The following is a 19883-nucleotide window of genomic DNA, read 5'->3' as shown; positions in this document are numbered from 1 at the left end:
CTTGGCTTGAAATCCACTTTGTCTGCAAATAGAATAGCTATTTCTGGGTTTGTGTCTCATGGAATATTGTTTTCCATCCTTTGACTTTCAGTCTTTGAATTTCTTTTTGTATTAAATGTGTATTTTGTATGTAGCATATTGTTGGATCTTGCTTCTTGATCCATTCTACCAGTCTGTTTCTTTTGATTGGTGGATTGAGACCACATACCTTGATGGTTATAACTGATATGTATTGACTTATCCTTGTCATATTATTTTCCTGTTGTTGGTTTCCTTTTCTCCCTCTTTAATTACTTTTGTTGCCTGGTTCATTCATTCTGTTGGGGTTCATGGAGTTACCTTTTTTAACTCTGTCTAAAATGTCCTTCAGAATATTTTGAAGTGCTGGTTTGGTGGTCATCACTTTCTTCAGGTGTTCTTTGTCATGGAAGTATCTTACTCCTCCATCAATTTTGAGAGATCATTTTGCAGGGTATATTAGCCTGGGTTGGAGATTATTTTCTTTTAGAGATTGAAATGTTTTACTCCAAGCTCTCTTTGACTCGAGGGCTTGTGTTGAGAAGTATTCTGTGATTCTGATGGGCTTTCATTTATAGGCAATTTGTTTCTTGTCCCTAACAGCTTTTAATATTCGTTCTTGTGTTGAATTTTTGGAATTTGGATTATTATATGCCTTGGTGTAGATTTTTTTTGATCATGGCTAATTGGAGTTATATGTGCCTTAGTTATTGCATGTCATATTCTTTTTCCACACTTGGGAAATTTTCTGCCCTTGCTTCTATGAAGAGGTCTTTTATGTCATTTGTGTTATCTCCTGTTTTTTCATTGACTACAATCAATCTTGTGTTATTCTTTGTATCATCTAGCAGCTGTTGGATTGATTTTTCATAGTCCCTTGTTATTTTTAAGAAATTTTTCTTTTCATGATTTCTACCTGCAATCCTGTCTTATAAGTCTGATATTATGTCTTCATATTGGCTCATTCATTATAGTTTTAATGGAATCTTTAATCTCCTGGATATCTGTTTGAATCTGTTTCATGGATTCCATTTCTTTCCTGTGTTGGGCATTCATGGTTTTCATCATTTTCCTAAGCTCCTCTTCTAGAGTCACTAACCATGTCTTTCATTATGGCAACCATCTCTGTACTTATCTCAGAGATGATTTCTGATTTGAATTTTTTTCTAAAGCCTCATTCATCTGCTTTGTTATTTTCACTGTTACCACTTCAGAGAGTGCAGGTGAGTGGCTTTCAAATTGTTCTACCTCATTGTTCCCTAGATTTGCCTTTGATGAGCCACAGGTTTGGAGTTACATCTTGCTTAAGTGTCTCATTTTCTTTTTTCTTTTTTTGTAGTTTAATTCCTGGGGTGATGCTTGTAAATTGCTTATGGAAGGTAGCTTTATTGCTAGTATTTAGAATCCTAAGGAAATCACTACTTCTCAGGAATGTCTTCCAGGTGTAGCTGGCTTTTGGGTTTTGAGTCTGTTGCAGGATCCTGCCTCTTTGGTTTATTGGGGACAAGAAGTTGCTGCCTATTTGGCCTAGCCCCTGGTTCTTTGGCACTGGCCTATAGTATTGTTTATGACCCTTGAACAATACTGGTTTGCAGTCTTAGTCTTGGCATACCAGGAAGAACAACTGATTAGAAAAATTAATGTCACCTTGGGTAAAGTAGTATGATCAGCAATAACAATAGCATCAGACAGCCTAGAAAATGATAAACTGGTAATTATTAATTTGCTACCTTTAACCATATGAACTATATTTGTGGTTATATAACAAAATCTAAAACAAAACAGAAAATTGTATATAGTAAATATGCCCTCAATATTGCAATTTTATCCTTAGGGGAGAAGATTTAAAAGGGGTTGGGGAAAAACCAAATAGAAGTAGAAGAGATTAAAATCAAGGCTGGAGGATAAAGTAAGATTACATGAACTTTGGGAAACAGATGAAGAAGATAAGAGGGAAAGAGAGAAGGAAGAAATAGAAACCAGAACAGAACAACAACAAGAAAACTAGAAACAGTGTTCACACTCATGTAAAAATGAGAGTAAACAATAAAGCAAAACAAACAAAATAAGAAAAAAAGAAGAAAAGAAAAAAAAGTTCACTTCAGGGCATGTCTCTGCTGTAACTGTTAGACAGAATGGAAAGACATAGCCCAGATCTGTGTTGATTCATCCCAGCAAGCCAGCTGTACATTTATGGCAGGGTAGTAGATAATCCCAGCAAGCCTGCTAATTAGCATCATTGGGAAGCCTGACTACAAAATGGTATTTAATTACAGTGTACTAAAAAATAATACTGGAATCAAGATATGTTTCAAAAAATTGTTTCAACAAGTGGGATCTCTTTTTTTTGGTACCGGGGATCAAATTCAGGACCTTGCACTTTTGAGGCAGGCAGCGGAACCACTGAGCTAAATCCTCGGCCCCAGGGATCTCTTCTTATTAAAAAGCTTCTGCACAGCAAGAGAAACCACCAACAGAGTGAAGAGACAACCCACAATGTGGGAAAAAATCTTCAGCACCTGTTCCTCAGGTAAAGGTCTACTATCTAGAATATATAAAGAACTTAAAAAAATCAGACCTCACAGTCCAAAAATGGGCATCTGAAATGAACAGACTTTCTCAGACAAAGAAGTAGAAATAGCAAATAAACATATGAAAAAATGTTCAACATCGCTGGTCATTTGAGAGATGGAGATGAAAACAATGCTGAGATTCCATCTCACCCCAGAAAGAATGCCTGCTATCATGAAATCAACCAATAACAAATGGTGGCGGGGCTGTGGGGAAAAGGAACTCTGCTCCACTGCTGGTGGCAGTGTGGACTGGTGGAACCACTGTGGAAATCAGTTTGGAGATACCTCAAAGAACTAGGATTGGAAGTCCCATTTGACCCAGCTGTTCCCTCGCTAGGTATCTTCCCAAAAGAATTAAAAGAATCATACCACAGTGATATATGTGCATCCATGTTCATAGCAGCACAGTTTGTTATAGCTAAAACTTGGAAACAGCCCAACTGCCTATCAACTGGAGACTGGATAAAGAAAGTGTGTTTTTTAAAAAATAAAATAGAGTACTACTCAGCTATAAAGAATGAGAAATTAGAAACATTTATAGCTAAATGGATGCACATTGAGGCGATACTCTTAAGTGAAATAAATAAGACACATGTGTAAATACCGAATAGGTTCTCTGGTGTAAGAAACTGAAAGTGTAAATAAGGACTAAAAGGTATAATAATGTGAAATAGGAAGAAAAGGGAGGGAGTGGGAGGGGTAGGGGAAAGGAAAGAAGGGAATAGAATTAATATGAGAAAATGAAAAAATGGAAGCAAAGTCTTTGTAAATAGGGAGGGGTGGAGAGGTTAAAGGGAGGACAGGGGAATAGGGAAAAAAATGAGAACCAAAATATATTATGTAAAGGTATAAATTCTCAATACTGAATGTCAGCATATTATATACCTAAAATATATCAATAAAATTAACGAATGAAAACCTAGTATTCATAGATTTTAGGTCTTTTCTAACTGTATGATTTTGTATTTACATGTGCCATAGGGAGTGTGGAAGAAACCATTGTCCATAAATAATTTATGATCTTATTGGAGAGCCCAGCTATATGTACAGAGCCACCCTAGTGTGATGGCTAAGTACAGAAGTTCTAGAATCAGACTGTCTTTTGATTAGGTGTGTGCCCTTGGACCTTTTCATGCCGCAGCTTCCACAAATATAAAATGAGGATAAGGATATTACTCCTTCATAGGTTTTTGAGAAGATGAAAAAAATTAACATATGTGATGTACCTAGAAACTACCTGACATGTAGATGATATCTAAATTTTTCTCTTCTGGCTAGAGTGTAAGGTTCACATAATTTGTTTAATGAACATGTAACAGCTGGATGACAACACTGTAAAGACAGTGATTGAAGAAATATGTAGATAATATATACCCTTCTTGGGTATTCAAATGAGCATAGATATGTTGCAGAATTTCTCTAAAAGCCACATGGATGAGTTAAAATTTGTGCTGTATACTGAAATATGATTGAATTTGGTAGATAGAAGTAAGGTTAGGAGAAAGTAAATGAGGGGGAAGACAAACTTTGTTAGATTAATCAGCTGTGTTTTAGGTTAGGATGATTGGTCTTGTTACTTTAACTGGATTGGTTTTCACTATTATGAATTTAGTTTCTTTGGTTTCATAGAATTATCAACTGCAGAATTTCAACAAATTCTTGAAAACAGACTGGAATAGAAATTAAACGTTTATTATGTGTATGTTAAAACCATGAAATAAAATTTTAAAATGATTAATTCATGCTTTTAAGGGTGATTGTTACCAATTAAACACTTCTTTTAAACAAATATCTTCTGTATTAGAGTTCTCTGTAGTAACACAACCAATAGAAAAAAATATACATATATATACATATAATTATGCTTTATTAGGTAGGCTTTATTAGGTAGGCTAATAGGATCAGAGACTGAGAGTCGATGATAGCTGTCTCCATGCTGGAGAGCTGGAGGATCCAGTAACTACTCAACCCAAGAAGATGGAAACCTTAGAACAAGAGGGATTGACGATTTAAATTGGAAGGCCTGGAATCTCACTGGAGGATCACTGGTGTGAGTCTGTGTTGGAAGGCTGAAGAAACTGAAGACCATTATCCAAAGGCATTGATGAAAATGATCTCCTCAAAAACAGAACACTTCCTTCTTATTTTTTATTCCATCCAGACGACAGGCCTGTTGGTTGGTGCCACACCCGTATCTGGCGTGGGTCTTTTTCTTTCAGTTGGCTGGACTACATATCACTTATTACAGACATACCCAGAACTATGCTTTACTGATCTGCTTGATGTTTCTTAATCCATTCAAGTTGACATATGATTAACAGTCACATCTTCACATTTATATTTTGTAGGTAATTAATAATGCTTGTGCTACTCAAGCCATTGTCAGTGTCCTGTTGAACTGTACCCATCAAGATGTCCATTTAGGAGAGACATTGTCAGAGTTTAAAGAATTTTCACAAAGTTTTGATGCAGCTGTGAGTACACTCTTCTTCCTAATCCCAAAATGACCTATTTGTCATAGTTTTTATTTTAATAGACTTTTAAAATTATTTCAGATGAAAGGTTTGGCATTGAGCAATTCAGATGTGATTCGACAAGTGCACAACAGTTTTGCCAGGTAAGTAGACTTTATGTTAAATAACTACTGTTTCTTTTTTTGCTTCTTTGTCTGTCACTGTTTTCTTTTCTTTACTGTAGACAACAAATGTTTGAATTCGATGCAAAGACATCAGCCAAAGAAGAAGATGCTTTTCACTTTGTCAGCTATGTTCCTGTTAATGGAAGGCTATATGAATTGGATGGATTAAGAGAAGGACCGATTGATTTAGGTAATCTGGTCCCTGTTCCTGATATTTCTCATTTAGAAAGGGGAAAAAAAACCCCATTCATTTTATGCACAAAGTTTCTTAAATTTTAAAGGTGAAAGTTATTGTGAGGCAATAAAATATGAAGGTCTTAGGTTTTTTTTCCTTTGGTACCAGGGATCAAACTTGGGACCCAGGGATCAAACTTGGGACCTTGTGCTTGAGAGGCAGGTGGCAGCACCACTGAGCGAAATCCCTGGCCCTGATCTTAGGTTTTTTATAAAATTAATATATCGGAGCGACATGTTGACTACTGCAGTTCAATTTAATTTTTTGTAGTCTTAATTTTGTCTAAGAAAATATTTTTTAACACAGATCATGTAATTTGTTTTATTTTCCAGTTAATTTAAAAAAAACTACTCTGAGTAAACTTAAAAAGTTATTCTTGCCATTTTTTTTTTTTTTTTTTCTTTTTTGGTACCGGGGATCAAACTCGGGTGGTTGCGCTTGCGCAGCAGGCGGCGAAACCACTGAGCTAAATCCCTGGCCCCCTGCAAGCATTTCTTATCATCTTGCATTAAAATATTTTCACTGGAATTGAACCATTCAAAATTACATTAATTTATTGTTTACCTGTCTACTATATACATTTTCTTTTTAGGTATGCATTAATGTGCTATCCTTTGTATAAAGGGTAAATTTTCTGTGTCCTACTCTATCTTTAATGTTGAGCAAAAATAATAATTATTGAGATTTGGGGGATAATCTGTGGTTTTGAAATATTACTGAAATAATAAGTCCACAAAATAACTTTTTTTCAGTAGTGGGGTTTGAAAGGGGCCTCACCCAAAAACACTTTACCACTGAGCCTCAACCCATCCCCAAAGAATTTTAACTCTTTATTTTGACCTTATTAAATTTTTTTTTTGCTTAAATTCTTTTATTGGTACATTTTAGGTATACAGTATGTTTACATTTATCATGAGGTGCTTGTACCTGTACATGATGTATCTTGGTTCTTATTTTTTTCCCATTACCTGTGCTTCCTTCACCCCCTCCACCCTTCCCTATTTACAAAGACTTAGTTTCCATTTTTTTCTTTTCTCATTTTTTCCTTTCCCTTCTTTCCTTTCTCCTTCCCCTCCCACTTCTCCAACCCCTTTGGACCTTTTCTTCCTATTTCAAATTTTGTTGAGTATGATGCTATATGTGGTTCATAAAACTTAATCCTTTTATACATAAAAAAATTTAAAGCTGGGGAATAGCTCAGTGGTAGAGTGCTTGCCTAGCATATGTGAGACCTTGTGTTTGATCCCTGGCACCACATATACCAAAAGCAAGGTGACATAGTTTAATTTTGTTTGTACTTTTTGCTCATACCCCATGTATGGAGCCTAATAGTTTATTTAATGCAACTTTTTACATGCTATCTATATTTAAAAGTACTTATTTTTTTTTCTGTATTTGTTATTAAAAAATTAATGGAATGTCTTTTCACTTCTGTAGAAGCTGCTTTTCCCTAATTTGGTAGTTGATAAGATAGCTGCATGTTCTCTATTGACTTCTCTCAACTCAGCTGTTTATTCACTTGAATCATCAAGCATAAAGGAAGTAAAAGAACACAATAGCTAGTTTTACTGTACACCTGGTGGCTATGCTATAACATGATAAAAAGATTAAAATATTTGAGTAAAATTGACCTTGTGTTATGAGTGGATTTCAATTTTTTATTTTATAGTTATGACTGTGGAAACTCAGACAAAATGTTGAATAAATAAGGATTACATTAATACCTAGGCTGTTTTTCTAAGCCTTTAGTTTTATCATCTGTGAAATGAAAGTAATTATCCTTATCTCAAGGGTTGTCTTTTTAAGTGAGATAGCTTCCTAATTTATTACTTTAAATATTTGCTTAGTATTTACTGAGTGACATTATGATATAATGCAGATTATGATAATTCTAATCAGTACCAAGAAAATAAGAATTGAAGCTTAACATAATTATTCTTAAAAGATTCATACTGTCTTGTATTTCTTAAAGTATTTATAAAAAGAAATATTTTAGATCACACTTTTGAAAGAATGTTTACGTTGATTTCTCTTATTTTTGTTTTAACTTTTAAACTTTCTTTCTAGGTGCATGCAATCAAGATGACTGGATTAGTGCAGTAAGGCCAGTCATAGAAAAAAGGATACAAAAGTAAATACTCAGCCGCATTCATTGACATAGTTGTTGTAATTGTTGTTGTTGGTGGTGTTTTTTAGCTTGCTTTTTTGGTTGTTGTTATTAATAGTGTGTACTAGATATCTACTTTTCAGTAGGTTAATGCATTCAGTAAATCTGTTTCAGAAAAATCACCACAATATATGTAGGAATATGACATTCTAGTTTTAGAGAACTTAGATATGCTGATGTCCATTACGTGAGATATTTTCTACTGCCATATATTTTTATGAATATTTTTAAGTTTGGTTTTGTTTTTGAGGATTCTTAAAATATTAAATTAATTTTTAAATTTAAAAATAATTATATATTCATATTCAGTTGTAAGAATTACATTAAGTTGGTACATTTTAGGTGTACAATATGATGACATTCATCATTGGGAATTTGTACCTTTGTATATTCTTTACCTTTCACTGGTATCATCTTACAAAACTATTGTATAATATCACTGCCAGGATATTGACATTTTTGCCCTCTGTGATTTCTGATGATATATCCAGTGTCATTCCTCCGTAGGTATGGCATTTCTCTCATACTGCTTTTAAGATTTTTTTGTTTTTGTTTTTTGCAGTACCAGGGATCAAACTCAGGACCTTGGGCTTACAAGGCAGGTGCGGCACCCTTGAGCTAAATTCCTGGCCCCATTTCCCGGCCCTTTTAAGATTTTTTTCTTCAGGGCTGAGGATTTAGCTCAGTGGTGCCACCGCCTGCCTTGCAAGCGCAAGGTCCTGAGTTCGGTCCCTGGTACCAAAAGAAAAAGATTTTTTTTCTTTATCTTTAATTTTCAGAAATTTGACTTTGACCTGTCTTACTGTGAATTTCTTTAGGTTTATCTTGGATGGGGTTTGTTCAACTTCTTAAATCTGTCGGTTTATGTCCTGTCAAATCTGGGAAGTTTTCAACCATTATATCCTGGAATATTTTTCAACCTCACCCTTTTTCTCCTCCCTTTCTAGTACTCCAAGGATTTGAATGTTAGATTTTTTTTGTTTAGTTCCATAGATTCCTGAGGCTCTATTAATTTTTTTCAGACAGTCTGTTTTATTTTCTTTGTTCAGATTGAGTAATTTCTATTGCTCTGTCTTCCAGTTCACTGATTCTTTTCTCTGTTCCCCTCCATTATACTGTTGAAATCATCCATTGAGTTGTTTTATTTTGGTTATTGTATATATCATTTGTAAAATTTCATTCTGGATTCTCTCATATCTTATATTTCTTTGCTGAGACTGACTTTTTGCTTGCTCCTATGGTTCTTAATTGTTCATTGAGTCATTTTCATAATGACTTTTTAAGATCTTTGTGAGATAATTCTGCCATCTCAAGTGTTCTTTATTCAGGTTGAGACTTTTCTGATTTTTAAATATAATGAGTGGTTATTAGCCAAAACCTGAGTATTTTTGGTATCAAATATTTAAATGTTCTGTTTTTTTGTTTGTTTTTTTGGTACTGGGGATCGAACTTGGGTCCTTGTGCTTGTCCAGCAGGCGGTGAAACCACTGAGCTAAATCTCTGGCCCCCTGTTTTATCGGGTTTTAATAAGTACTCTTTTGGTGGAGTAATTTGGGAGCGCCACCTCATTACTGCCAGGTAGAAGTTGAAACCCAGGTTTCCTACTTGGCTCCTCTTGACACTTCAGGAGGGAAAGGAGTTCCCTGTTATCGCTAGGCAGTGGTGACAGTTCTGGCTCTGACTAGGAGAAATAGGAGTGCCTTGTTACTGCTCTCCACCTGTCTTCTACTGATTCTTCAGGAGGGGTTCTCAGCTTTGTCATTAGATGATGGTTTGTACTCAGTGTCTTCTGATACTTTTATTATCGCCTAACATGGATGAACGTCCAACCTCCCTTCTCAGCTTTTTTTCCCGAAGTAACGTATTTGCTTCATTGCAGCATAGTGGGGTTGGAAATTTAGGTTTCCTGCTTCACTTTTTGCTGCTATGGGAGGGGTCACAGATTTTTCTGTTTTTGTTTGGCCACAGTAGAGTGATTATTGTCTGAAACTTATCTGTCTTTCCAGGATGCCCCTGTTCTGTTTTGCTAGAGAAAGCAGACTTTTGTTGGCACATTTGGGTTGCTTCAAGTCTGGGATTTATGTGATAGAAAGAGAACTCAAGGAATTTATCATCACGTAGTTCTTGAATCCTGAGTTCCCTAGCTTGTCTGTCTTCTCTACCCTTGAAAATTCATTCATATTCATTCACATTCTCTCTCTCTCTGTGTCTCTGCCTCTGTCTCCCCCGTCTCTCCTTGTAATATATTATGTCTAGAATGTCCAGAATTTTTAGCTGTACTTGATATGAGGAATAAGTATCATTTACATATTATGAATAATTTTTAAAATTTTCAAACCAGCTTATGCTATGAGATGTTTCATTGGTATCAAATAGTGAAAAATCAAAGTGCATTCAGAAGTTTTACTATAGGGTATAATTATACATTACATTAATACACTATTAAGTGTATTTTACATGTTTATATAAGATTAAAATTTTAAATATATTAATTAAAAATAGAAATTGCATCATGAATACTGTTTTAATTGTATAATAAGGACTGGTTATCACCAAGTTGCCAGTGTAATTAATATATCAAAAGTAGATCTTATTTTAATTCTTTTTATATTTTTTAGGAAGTTAGGGAAAATGATGAAAATGTTATTTCAAATATAGTATGTCAAGTGGTTTAAATAGAACTAACATTTAAAAATATTGATGAAAGCTGGAGACCCAGCGGGTTTCTGGGTAGCTGGGGGGGCTTGGGTGATAGGAAAGGGGGGAGGAACAAGTGTGGTAGGGAGGGGACAGGGCTCTCCAGTGTCCCCAGTGCAGCCCCCAGTGTGCCCGCAGTATTTTCCTTACATGATCAGGTGCCATTGTGGGCAGTGTTGCTTGCCTGGAGCCTGAGAGGATTATGAAAAGTGTCAGGCAAAGTGGGGCCAGAGGACCTGGTGTGGGAGAATTAGGGGTAAGGGACAAGCAGGTGAGGGTAGGCTAGGAGGAGGTTGAGGGAAGTCCCTGCCGCTGTAATGGTGAGCCCTGGCCAATGATGACTAGACCACTGCACAGTCTGACTTCTGGGAACCAGGTGATGGAGTGTGTTGAGGAAAAAAAAATATTGATGAAATTTAGCCTTTTTTTTTTTTTTGGTGCTGGGGATCGAACTTGTGACCTTGTGACCTTGCGCCTGCTTTTTTTCTTTTTTGAGATGTGTCTAGCTACTACTATGTTGTTCAGATTGGCCTCCAGCTCCATCATTCTCCTGCAATCTCCTAAATAGTGCTTAAGACTATAGGACCAGTTTTAAAATTTTTTTTTTTTGCAATAGTTACTATCTTCCCCATACAAAAGCTTTTAAAAATGTCAATTTTTGTTGTTAGCCAATTTATGGGTTTTTGTTTACTGCAAAGAATTATGGGATAATCACAGTGGATTATCTTAATAGCAATATTGAGTTTATAGTTCTTCTATTACATTGTAAATTTTATAATCACTTTTTTCTAGGTACAGTGAAGGTGAAATTCGATTTAACTTAATGGCCATTGTGTCTGACAGAAAAATGATATACGAACAGAAGATAGCAGAGTTACAAAGACAACTTGCAGAGGTTTGTGACCATATTTTAAAATACATTTTTAGTTTAGTTATTCTCTCAAGGAAAGTATTTCATTTTCTTTTTTTTTTTTTTTTTAAATCTAGATTTGTTTAAGTCTCTTGAGTAGAAGTTAAGAGAATATACACTGGATTCAGGCTCCCTGGCTTTAGTTCTTGTTTTTGCTACTTAGTGGATTTCTCAGTTTCTTCATGTAGCATGAGGGTAATATTTAATAGTGTTTACCTTATAAGCTTGTTATTAGGATTAAATGAGATGCTTAAAATGATGACAAGTCATAAATGTGAAATAAGTGCTAGCATGAACTATTTTAACTTACAATTTTAATTATATAAGCAAGTTAGAATATATTTTTCAGTGATTTAATTGGATACATTTAGGTTCACACACAATATTTATCTTTATGATTATCTTTATGGTAAATATGATTAGAAAAGAGAATTAATAGTAGATAAAAATTTTATGATTCTTTGGTCACATTTTCTTAAAAGTATATGTAGGCAAATTTACTTATAGCTTAGTAGAAGATTATAGCAATGTAATATAGTACAATATAGGGTTTTTTTAGATAAAAATTCAGACGTGTTATTATAGAAACATGGAACTATGGAAGGTACTATTTAAGTTTTATCTTTTAATATTGCTGTTTTTAGGCTGATAATTCTGTTACCAACCTTACAAGTAGAAACTTTAAAATAATTGTATTATGTTAATTATTTAAAAATAGTTTGGACATAAGCTTCAATCATTAGGGTGTGGTATTTCTTTTTCTTCCAAGGAGGAACCTATGGATACCGATCAGGGTAATAATATGTTAAGTGCTATTCAGTCAGAAGTTGCCAAAAACCAGATGCTTATTGAAGAAGAAGTACAAAAATTGAAAAGATACAAGGTATGTTTTAAAAAATGTTCCTTTAATACTTTAATAAAAAGCAGGATATTTTGAGATGAAGGTGTATTGAATATTTGATTTGTTTCTTCCTATCATTTACTAGTTTTCAGAATAATGTGTTGATTTTCTGGTACCCTACAAATATAAGTAGTGTGAATTCTTTTTATTTTTTATTTTTTTATTTTTTGCTGTGCTGGGATTAAACCCAGGTGCTTGCCTGGGTTAGTCAAGTGCTCTACCTCTGAGCTATATCCCTAGCCCCAAATTTTTAAAAGTGTTGTGAAGATCAGAGTTTTTTTTTTTTTTTGGTCCCGGGGATCAAACTTGGGTCCTTTGTCTTGCGCAGCAGGTGGGGAAACCACTGAGCTAAATCCCTGGCCAAGGACAGAGTTTTAACAATTTGATGCTTTAGTTCACTGCAGTTATCATTCTTAACTATGCTCAACTAAGCTTGTTTTTGACCATCTGATTATTTGTGTAGGTATAGCAGCAAGAGTCTTAATTTATCATGTAGACCTTCTTAAGTTTGCTTTTATAAGTTACATTTTCATAAATAATCTTAGATTGGACTTTTAAAAGACTTTCCTGAGTGTACAAAGCCATGCACAAGAAACTGTTGCCACATGTTCTATTGTATTAGTCTTCATTCTCAATGGGAACAGAATCTCATTATTTCTAATACTTTTTCTTATGAGACTGGAAGATTTTATTCCATTTCTATTTTTAATTGGATGCAAAAATAAAATTTCAGAAAATTAGTAGAAATGTAGTGCAATTTGATGTGTTTTATTTCAGATTGAAAATATCAGAAGGAAGCACAATTATCTGCCATTCATTATGGAACTGTTAAAGACTTTAGCAGAACACCAGCAATTAATACCACTTGTAGAAAAGGTGAGTATTTTACTGGTGAGTACTTAAGTTGAGCTTCTCCAAAAACATAAAATATTTTGTTTTGGCATGAGTGTAGATAAAATTTCTTGAAGCTTTTTTAGTTTTATTTTTTTGCCTTTACTTATTGTTACATTCTCTGGGAACTAGTTAATCCTGATACTATAAAATAAAAATACAGTTGCCCCAATGATTTAGCCTTACAAAGTTATTAGTGTCTAGAATTCAGGTTGTTATATATTAAAGTAAAATTTAAAACACGATCCGTTCTTTAAGCAAAAATAAATTTTTAATGTTAATAATTGAAATAAAGCCAGGTGTGGAGGCACACTCTTGTAATCCCAGTACTGAAGAGGATTGCCACCAGTTTGAGGCCAACATGGGCTACGTTGTGAGTTCAAGTCCAGCCTAAACTGCATAGCAAGACCCTGTCTCAAACCAAAAAAAAAACCCCACGTGATGTACTAAGTCATGTGATGTATATCACATTTTAATTTTATATAAATTTTATTAGGGACCCATAGATGAATTTTAAATGTATAAATTAGGAAAAATTTTATTTATTATTATTTTTTTTATGATCTTATATTCCCAGAGAGATTTTCAGCTTTGCTTTAGAACCATAATTCTTTAGTGCACCTTATTTTGCACACAAGGTGGCAGTACGTGATTATATAAATAGTAGTTAACATCAACTTAGTCTATTGTGTTTGTCTTTGTTTTTTTGAGGAAGCTGGTTTTTGACCTCGTTTGCCTATTTCTTGAAACTGTTAATACTATTGTGTAAGCAGTATTGAGATGCATTTATTTCATATATGTATGCAATATTAATCCTATGTTTTAAGGGAATTCAGACTTATCATTTGGTTGGAATTCTTAAAATGTTTTAAATTATTCATCAATCATTTACCTAACTGCAGCTATATTCCTGATGCTCTGTTAAGGTCTAGGGATATACACATAATTAATACAAAATAATTCTTTTCTCAATCAATTTGTTATAAAGAGTTTGGAAAAGGAATAAATAAACAATTACAATACTGTACTGACTAGTATTCTTCTAATTATAGTAATCAATACTGGACTAACTCATGTTGAAAACCTTGCAAAAATATAGAGTAGTTCCTAAGTAACTTTATAGTCATTTAAAATTTCATATTCACAGAATTTTAAATCTGTGATTGGAAGTAATTGTATAATCTGTCAATTTGTCAGCTTCTTTAGGACAAATATATTTTTTGTTTTTCCTATTCTGAAAACAAAGCCATTTTGCTATTTTAAAAAGAAAATGACACTGAATTGTCATTTCCTGCTGATAAATAACAAATGTTAAAAAACTAAGTTGGAAAAATGAATAGAATAAGTTAAGGTTAGATTTTTTAATGATATTCAATAAAAAACTGTATGGTGTTAATGACTGGTGATAATACTTGTAAGAAAAATCTCTTGTAGTGTTCAGAAAAGAGTTATTAACTGGAATATTTCTTTTTAAAGGGAAAAGAGAATTATAGAACAAATTGTGAAAGGGGTAGGAGGGAGCAAATAGGAAAGACATGGCTCCTGCGAGCCCCTAAGCCTGTCCAAGATTGGATTTTTTTAGTAACTGAGGCAATTGCCTACACCCTGTGATGGCATAAAACTATTTGAGCTAAAATCCTTTCACTTTATAGAATAGAAACAAAAGGTGAAGACTTTGATTCTCTCTTAGACATATGGCTATTATAAACTAGGCTAAGATCTTAATCACAAATTTGTTTTATATAAGGCTTATGTATATTACATAAAAAGTCAGAAGTAACCTAAAAATAATTATACAGCATTATTGCATATACCAAATCTGTTTCATAAAAGGTAAAATAAAATGAGCTAGATTGATTCCACTTGTAAAATGTCTCCTTTTTCAAGTATTCTTATAATTCTTTTAAAAATTTTATCTCAACATCTATGTATAAGTCTCAATCATTGTCCCAAGTTTTAAACAGCTACCTATAATATGTAAAGTGAAATCATGGATACAGTTGCCATGAGGTTCCAAAGTCACTTTACAATATTGAATTTTGTCCTTAAAATTCAGGATACTATGATTCAGTTGGTAGTACTAACATTCAAATCTTCCTTTTTGTATACCTTAACATAACTAAGGTAGGCCGGCTATGGTGGTGCATGCTTATAACCCGAGCACTCAAGAGGCTGAGGCAGATTGCTGCAAATTCCAGGCCAGCTTGGACTACGTACTGAGTTCAGGGCCAGCCTGAACTGTATAGTGAGACCCTGTCTCAAAGAAAAAAAGGAGAGGAAAAAGAAGAAGAAAGAATTATTCATAGTAATATTTACATTGATATCTGTGGTTACAGAATTATCTGACACATTAATTTTTTTTTTCTGGTACCAGAAATTGAACTGAGGACCTTGGGTTTGCCAGGCAGGCATGGCACCACTGAGCTACATCCCCAGTACACATAATTAATTTTTAATACCTCATTGGCACACTAAAGTGAAAAAAAAAATTTAACTGTATTTTTTCCGTGCTGTTTGGAAATACAATATTTTTTATTCATTTACTTTCTTATAGCCACTATTTCTCAGCTATAAATTGGTAATCAGATCTATTGCACATTCTTCAGTATTAAAGAAGGTCACACCTGTTAAGTATATAATAAATGCTTAATGGTGGAAATTATTTTTAACTTTATGTATCTGTTTTATCTGAGTTATAATTTAATAAATGTATGAATACCTTTTTCACTGTCTTTGCTCATTTAATTATATTGTAAACTTTCTAACAAACCAGTAATTCATTCTTATTAATTCTATGGAACATCTTGTTAAATATATTCAGAGATAAATAGGAAAGCAGTACATACTTTATTCTAAATTATGCGTAAAATTGAATTGAATTATTATTTGAAAATATAAAACATTCTTTGAAATGAAGTATACAGATTAAATTATAGATTATGGTTGTAACTAAGAATGTTGATATAGGCAATTCTATTGTTTACCACATAAGATACCTATGTTTTATATATGTAATAAACATATCTACATACTTGCTTTCAATATATTTTTAAAAAGCCTACGTAATTGGCATTGTCTCATAGTTTGTTAGAAGTGGAGTACCTCAGGTATTTTACAGAATCAGTTTGTATTTTGATAGAGTCCCCAGGTCATTGGTACATATGTACAGTGAAAAGCACAGCTATAGAACACGTGTCTTTGACCTTTGTTGAAGTTTTACTATGTATTAGCTATGTGACTTTGGTCAGGTTTGATAATATCCATGAGCTCTGGCTGTTTTTATCTGCTAAAGGATAAAACAATTGCTGTAGTCAAGCTATATATAATTGTTATGAGGGTCAAATGAAATAGCATGTGAAACATTCTTATAGGTCATGTAAGTAGGGCTTATTGACATGACAGGTATGTATTCCTCTATTAATATCACTGATATTTTATTAAATTAACTGTTAAGTTAAACTAATTTATTCAAATATGTAGAAAGCAAGTATAACTATAAATACAAAAGTAACTTTTATACTTAGTTTGAGTAAGAAATGGACAAATATCTAATGTTTTGGAATATTCATGAATGAGTTTGATTTTATGGAATGAGTAATTTTGTATTTTTTGATTACCACAGTTATACCAATACATTTCAACTATAGATAAAAAGAACTACAAACCAAGTCTTATACTTTCTTATTGAGGGCAATGAATGACTGTATAGTTGTCCAGAAATAGTTTAGTTTGCTACAAGTCTCAGATTATAAAATACATAATGCTCTACAATTCATTAAGTTTATTGATACATTTTAGGTATACAATACAGTTACATTCATCATTGGGAACGTGTACCTTTACATGATATATTTTGGTTCTTATTTTTTCCCCCTTCCCCTGCCCTCCTTTCAACCCCTCCACCCCTCCCTATTTACAAAAACTTTGTTTCCATTTTTTCCTTTTCTCATATTTTTTTCTTTCCCTTCTTTCCTTTCCCCTACCCCTCCCACTTCCTCTATACAGTTTTTTTCATTTTTCTTTGAGGGAAAGCCTCACTGCATTGCCCAGGCTGGTCACAAACACTTGGACTTGAGTCATCCTCCTGCTTCCACTTTGAGAATAGCTGGAACTATAGGCATGTACCACCAAATCTGTCTCTAGAAATCTTGTGTACAGTGCATTTCAATCCTTGCAGCTTGAGAATGCTCTCTTAGGCACATTTTATTTTAGTATAGTATAAAACAGTCTTTGAAGATTTTGTAATATATTGTCTTTAATTTTTAGGCAAAAGAGAAACAGAATGCAAAAAAAGCTCAGGAAACTAAATGAAGAGGATACTTTGGGATATGTACACAGCTCTGCATCTAAACTTACTCTCCTGGAAACCATTACGTCTAAGGAACTTTGAGCAATGTCCTAATTGACTCAGTGCACGTTTGGCAAAAGTACCAGTCTGTCTTGTCTGTTATGCATGGATCCATAAACTTTTTCCCCACCTGCATCATGTGCATGTAGTGCATATTAAATAAAAGTGATACTAAGAGTCCTTGCCCAAATTCTATTATTTGACATTGGAGCTGAGAACTCTTGTTGGTACTCTGGATGTATAACTGTAGTCCAGAACCTTGGAAATGCACAAATGATATTCTCTACTTGTTACTGTTCTAATTGATATTTTGCTTTTTTTTAGCTTTCAGTTTATAAATGTCAGCTCTAAATTAAGTTGGATCTTCTGTTTATTAATGGAAAAATCAATATTTCTGTCTTTGATATGTTTTGAGACTCTTAAAACTGAATTTTATCTTTTACCAGTTATTTGATTTTCATGCAGATCATTTGAAAAGAATGAAACCACAGTTTCTAGTGATTTTCACTGATGCCAATAGAAAAGGTACTAAATACTCCAATTTTATTTTACCAAACTTTCTTAAAGTGTTTGGAGTTAATTGTGTAATTATCTAGAGAAGTCTGAATATTACTTCAAAACAGAATTTCAGGTTAAGAACAAATTGTAAACCTTAAAGAATTTTGGTGTTTCTCTGCATTTGGCAACCTTTATTCATGTTGTTAGCTGTATCTTTATTGAAAGTTATAGGTTTGACAGTTCAGGTTGTCTGCTTTAAAAAAAACATGGCAGTGGTAGTAGAGAACCTTCTATGCTAATTTGAAGAAAATTAGTAGAGCCTACAGTTTCTAAGAGTCATGTACAATTTGTTCATAATTATTTTTTCTCTTTTGGGAGTTGCTTGGGTTTTTATTTTATAAATTAATATTGTACTATATTCTTGTTCTTAAGCTTCTTTTCCAAGTTGAATTTCAAAGGAAATTTTATAAAACTTTTTATAAAAGAAATAGTCTACTTTTTTCTTTACCAAGCATGTTTTTAAAGTTGATATGTGGCCTTTTAAACATCTTATTATTTATTGTAAAATAAATTTAACATAATTTATTTTGTTAGGTAGAATGTGTACCCATCTTCCAGCTTTAACACATGACTTTTTAAAGGATTGTTTTACAGTTTAATAATTGTGGTATTATTAAATGACTTAGAACCAATGGGAGGAAACCTGGGAGGAAATTGAGAAGAAAAATTAATGAAATATTTTTCATATATAATTTCAGTTAAAGGTAATAAGAATATGTAGTTTTTCAGTTATTTGTGGGTCAATATATTTTGCTCTTGATACAATAGTAATTATGGAGTGTTACAGAGCTGTCATACAATTTTCAAAAATTGTCTTAGGCTCATTTTGATTTTATTCATTTACTTTTTATTTCTATATTTTATTGAGGTTTAAATTCTGTAAAGCAATACAAGGATTATTGTAGAAAGTAGCATCTAGTAATCAAATCAGTGGAATAGAAGAGAGGACCTAAAACCAGATTTATATTTTTCTGATCATTTGATGTTTAACAAAGGTGACAAAGCAATCCAACGGGGAAGGAGAATCTTTTCAACAAATGGAGCCAGAATAAAGTAGCTGAATATCCATATTGGAAAAAATGAACTAGGACTCCACTACCTCACCAAAATGAATTTGAATTGGATCATAGAGCTAAATGTAATAGCTAAAAAGTATAAACCTTTTATTTGTAGAAAACATAGGTGAATATCTTTGTGATATGTGAGCAGCCAAAGGTTTCCTAGGTCACAGAAAGCAGTACCCCTTTAAAAGATCCAGAATTCAAGTCCATCAAAATTAAAAATTCATCATGGAAAGATACTGTTAATAAGAGTAACTAGTATTAAATGACATTTATAAAGTAGCTTTATAAAACTAGATTAATAGATGTAAGGATTTTTTCTTGTCTAATTCTGATAAAGTTCCTTGATAAGGATTTCTATAGTTTAAGAATGATTTATTTTGTCTGCTTCTTTAATCATTACAAATGCATTGTGACACTTCATGGTTATTTCTGCTTGTGAATAAAGAAGTATGACTTATCCATGTCTTGGTCCTGTGTATTGCTGGTTTGCAACTGGATTATGAAGGTAATGAGTAGAGAAACTGGAAGAATACGGAACAATTCAGAAATAGATAAATACTCGTTAAGTTGATTTTTTAAAGGGAATATTTTAGAGAAAGTCTTTTTGTTTCCTTTTGCCATTTATGAAACCTCATCTGATGGTTGGGTAGGTGAAAGCACTTCCATTTTATTTTATGCTTTTTAAAGTAACCAATTCTGAGGGGTGTACTTCTGTTACAAGCAAGGAGACTTGCCAGCACCGCAGCACTGGGTAGTCTCAAATCCTGTGTTTAACTTCCAAGATAGCTGCCTCTTTTCCAGCAGAGAGCAGTCAGCTGGACTGTGCCATTAAAACTGGAAAATATTTGTTCTGGGATCATGACTATGGGGAATTGCTCCCCTA

At 33.3% G+C, this 19883-nt stretch overlaps 1 protein-coding gene and 2 non-coding genes across 9 annotated transcripts in view; all 3 read left to right on the top strand.

The window, feature by feature from the left end:
• Uchl5 (ubiquitin C-terminal hydrolase L5) overlaps positions 1 to 17555 on the top strand; it is a 38838-nt gene extending 21283 nt beyond the window's left edge. For 5 of the 7 annotated variants that reach the window (XM_087193823.1, XM_087193824.1, XM_087193821.1 and 2 more), the window contains 8 exons: positions 4940 to 5065; positions 5147 to 5208; positions 5289 to 5419; positions 7532 to 7595; positions 11121 to 11223; positions 12008 to 12121; positions 12917 to 13015; positions 17297 to 17555. In XM_087193823.1, the coding sequence (XP_087049949.1) occupies positions 5147 to 5208; positions 5289 to 5419; positions 7532 to 7595; positions 11121 to 11223; positions 12008 to 12121; positions 12917 to 13015; positions 17297 to 17341 (618 nt within the window). In that variant the 5' untranslated portion in view covers positions 4940 to 5065 and the 3' untranslated portion in view covers positions 17342 to 17555. The remainder of the gene's footprint in view (positions 1 to 4939; positions 5066 to 5146; positions 5209 to 5288; positions 5420 to 7531; positions 7596 to 11120; positions 11224 to 12007; positions 12122 to 12916; positions 13016 to 17296) is intronic. The other 2 variants (XM_087193825.1, XM_004862761.4) reach the window with 1 other exon arrangement.
• On the top strand, positions 10429 to 10570 carry LOC147823154 (small Cajal body-specific RNA 17). Its single transcript, XR_015444597.1, has one exon.
• On the top strand, positions 10657 to 10726 carry LOC147823153 (small Cajal body-specific RNA 18). Its single transcript, XR_015444593.1, has one exon.
• Positions 17556 to 19883: the final 2328 nt, after the last annotated feature.

The sequence above is a fragment of the Heterocephalus glaber genome, unplaced genomic scaffold (genome assembly GCF_053883595.1).
Source record: "Heterocephalus glaber isolate CG9 unplaced genomic scaffold, H.glaber_assembly_v1.0 deba00001600, whole genome shotgun sequence".
In the NCBI taxonomy this organism is placed as follows: Eukaryota; Metazoa; Chordata; class Mammalia; order Rodentia; family Bathyergidae; genus Heterocephalus; species Heterocephalus glaber.
The sequence above is the reverse complement of the archived record's forward strand: the minus strand, read 5'-3'. Positions and strand labels throughout refer to the sequence as shown.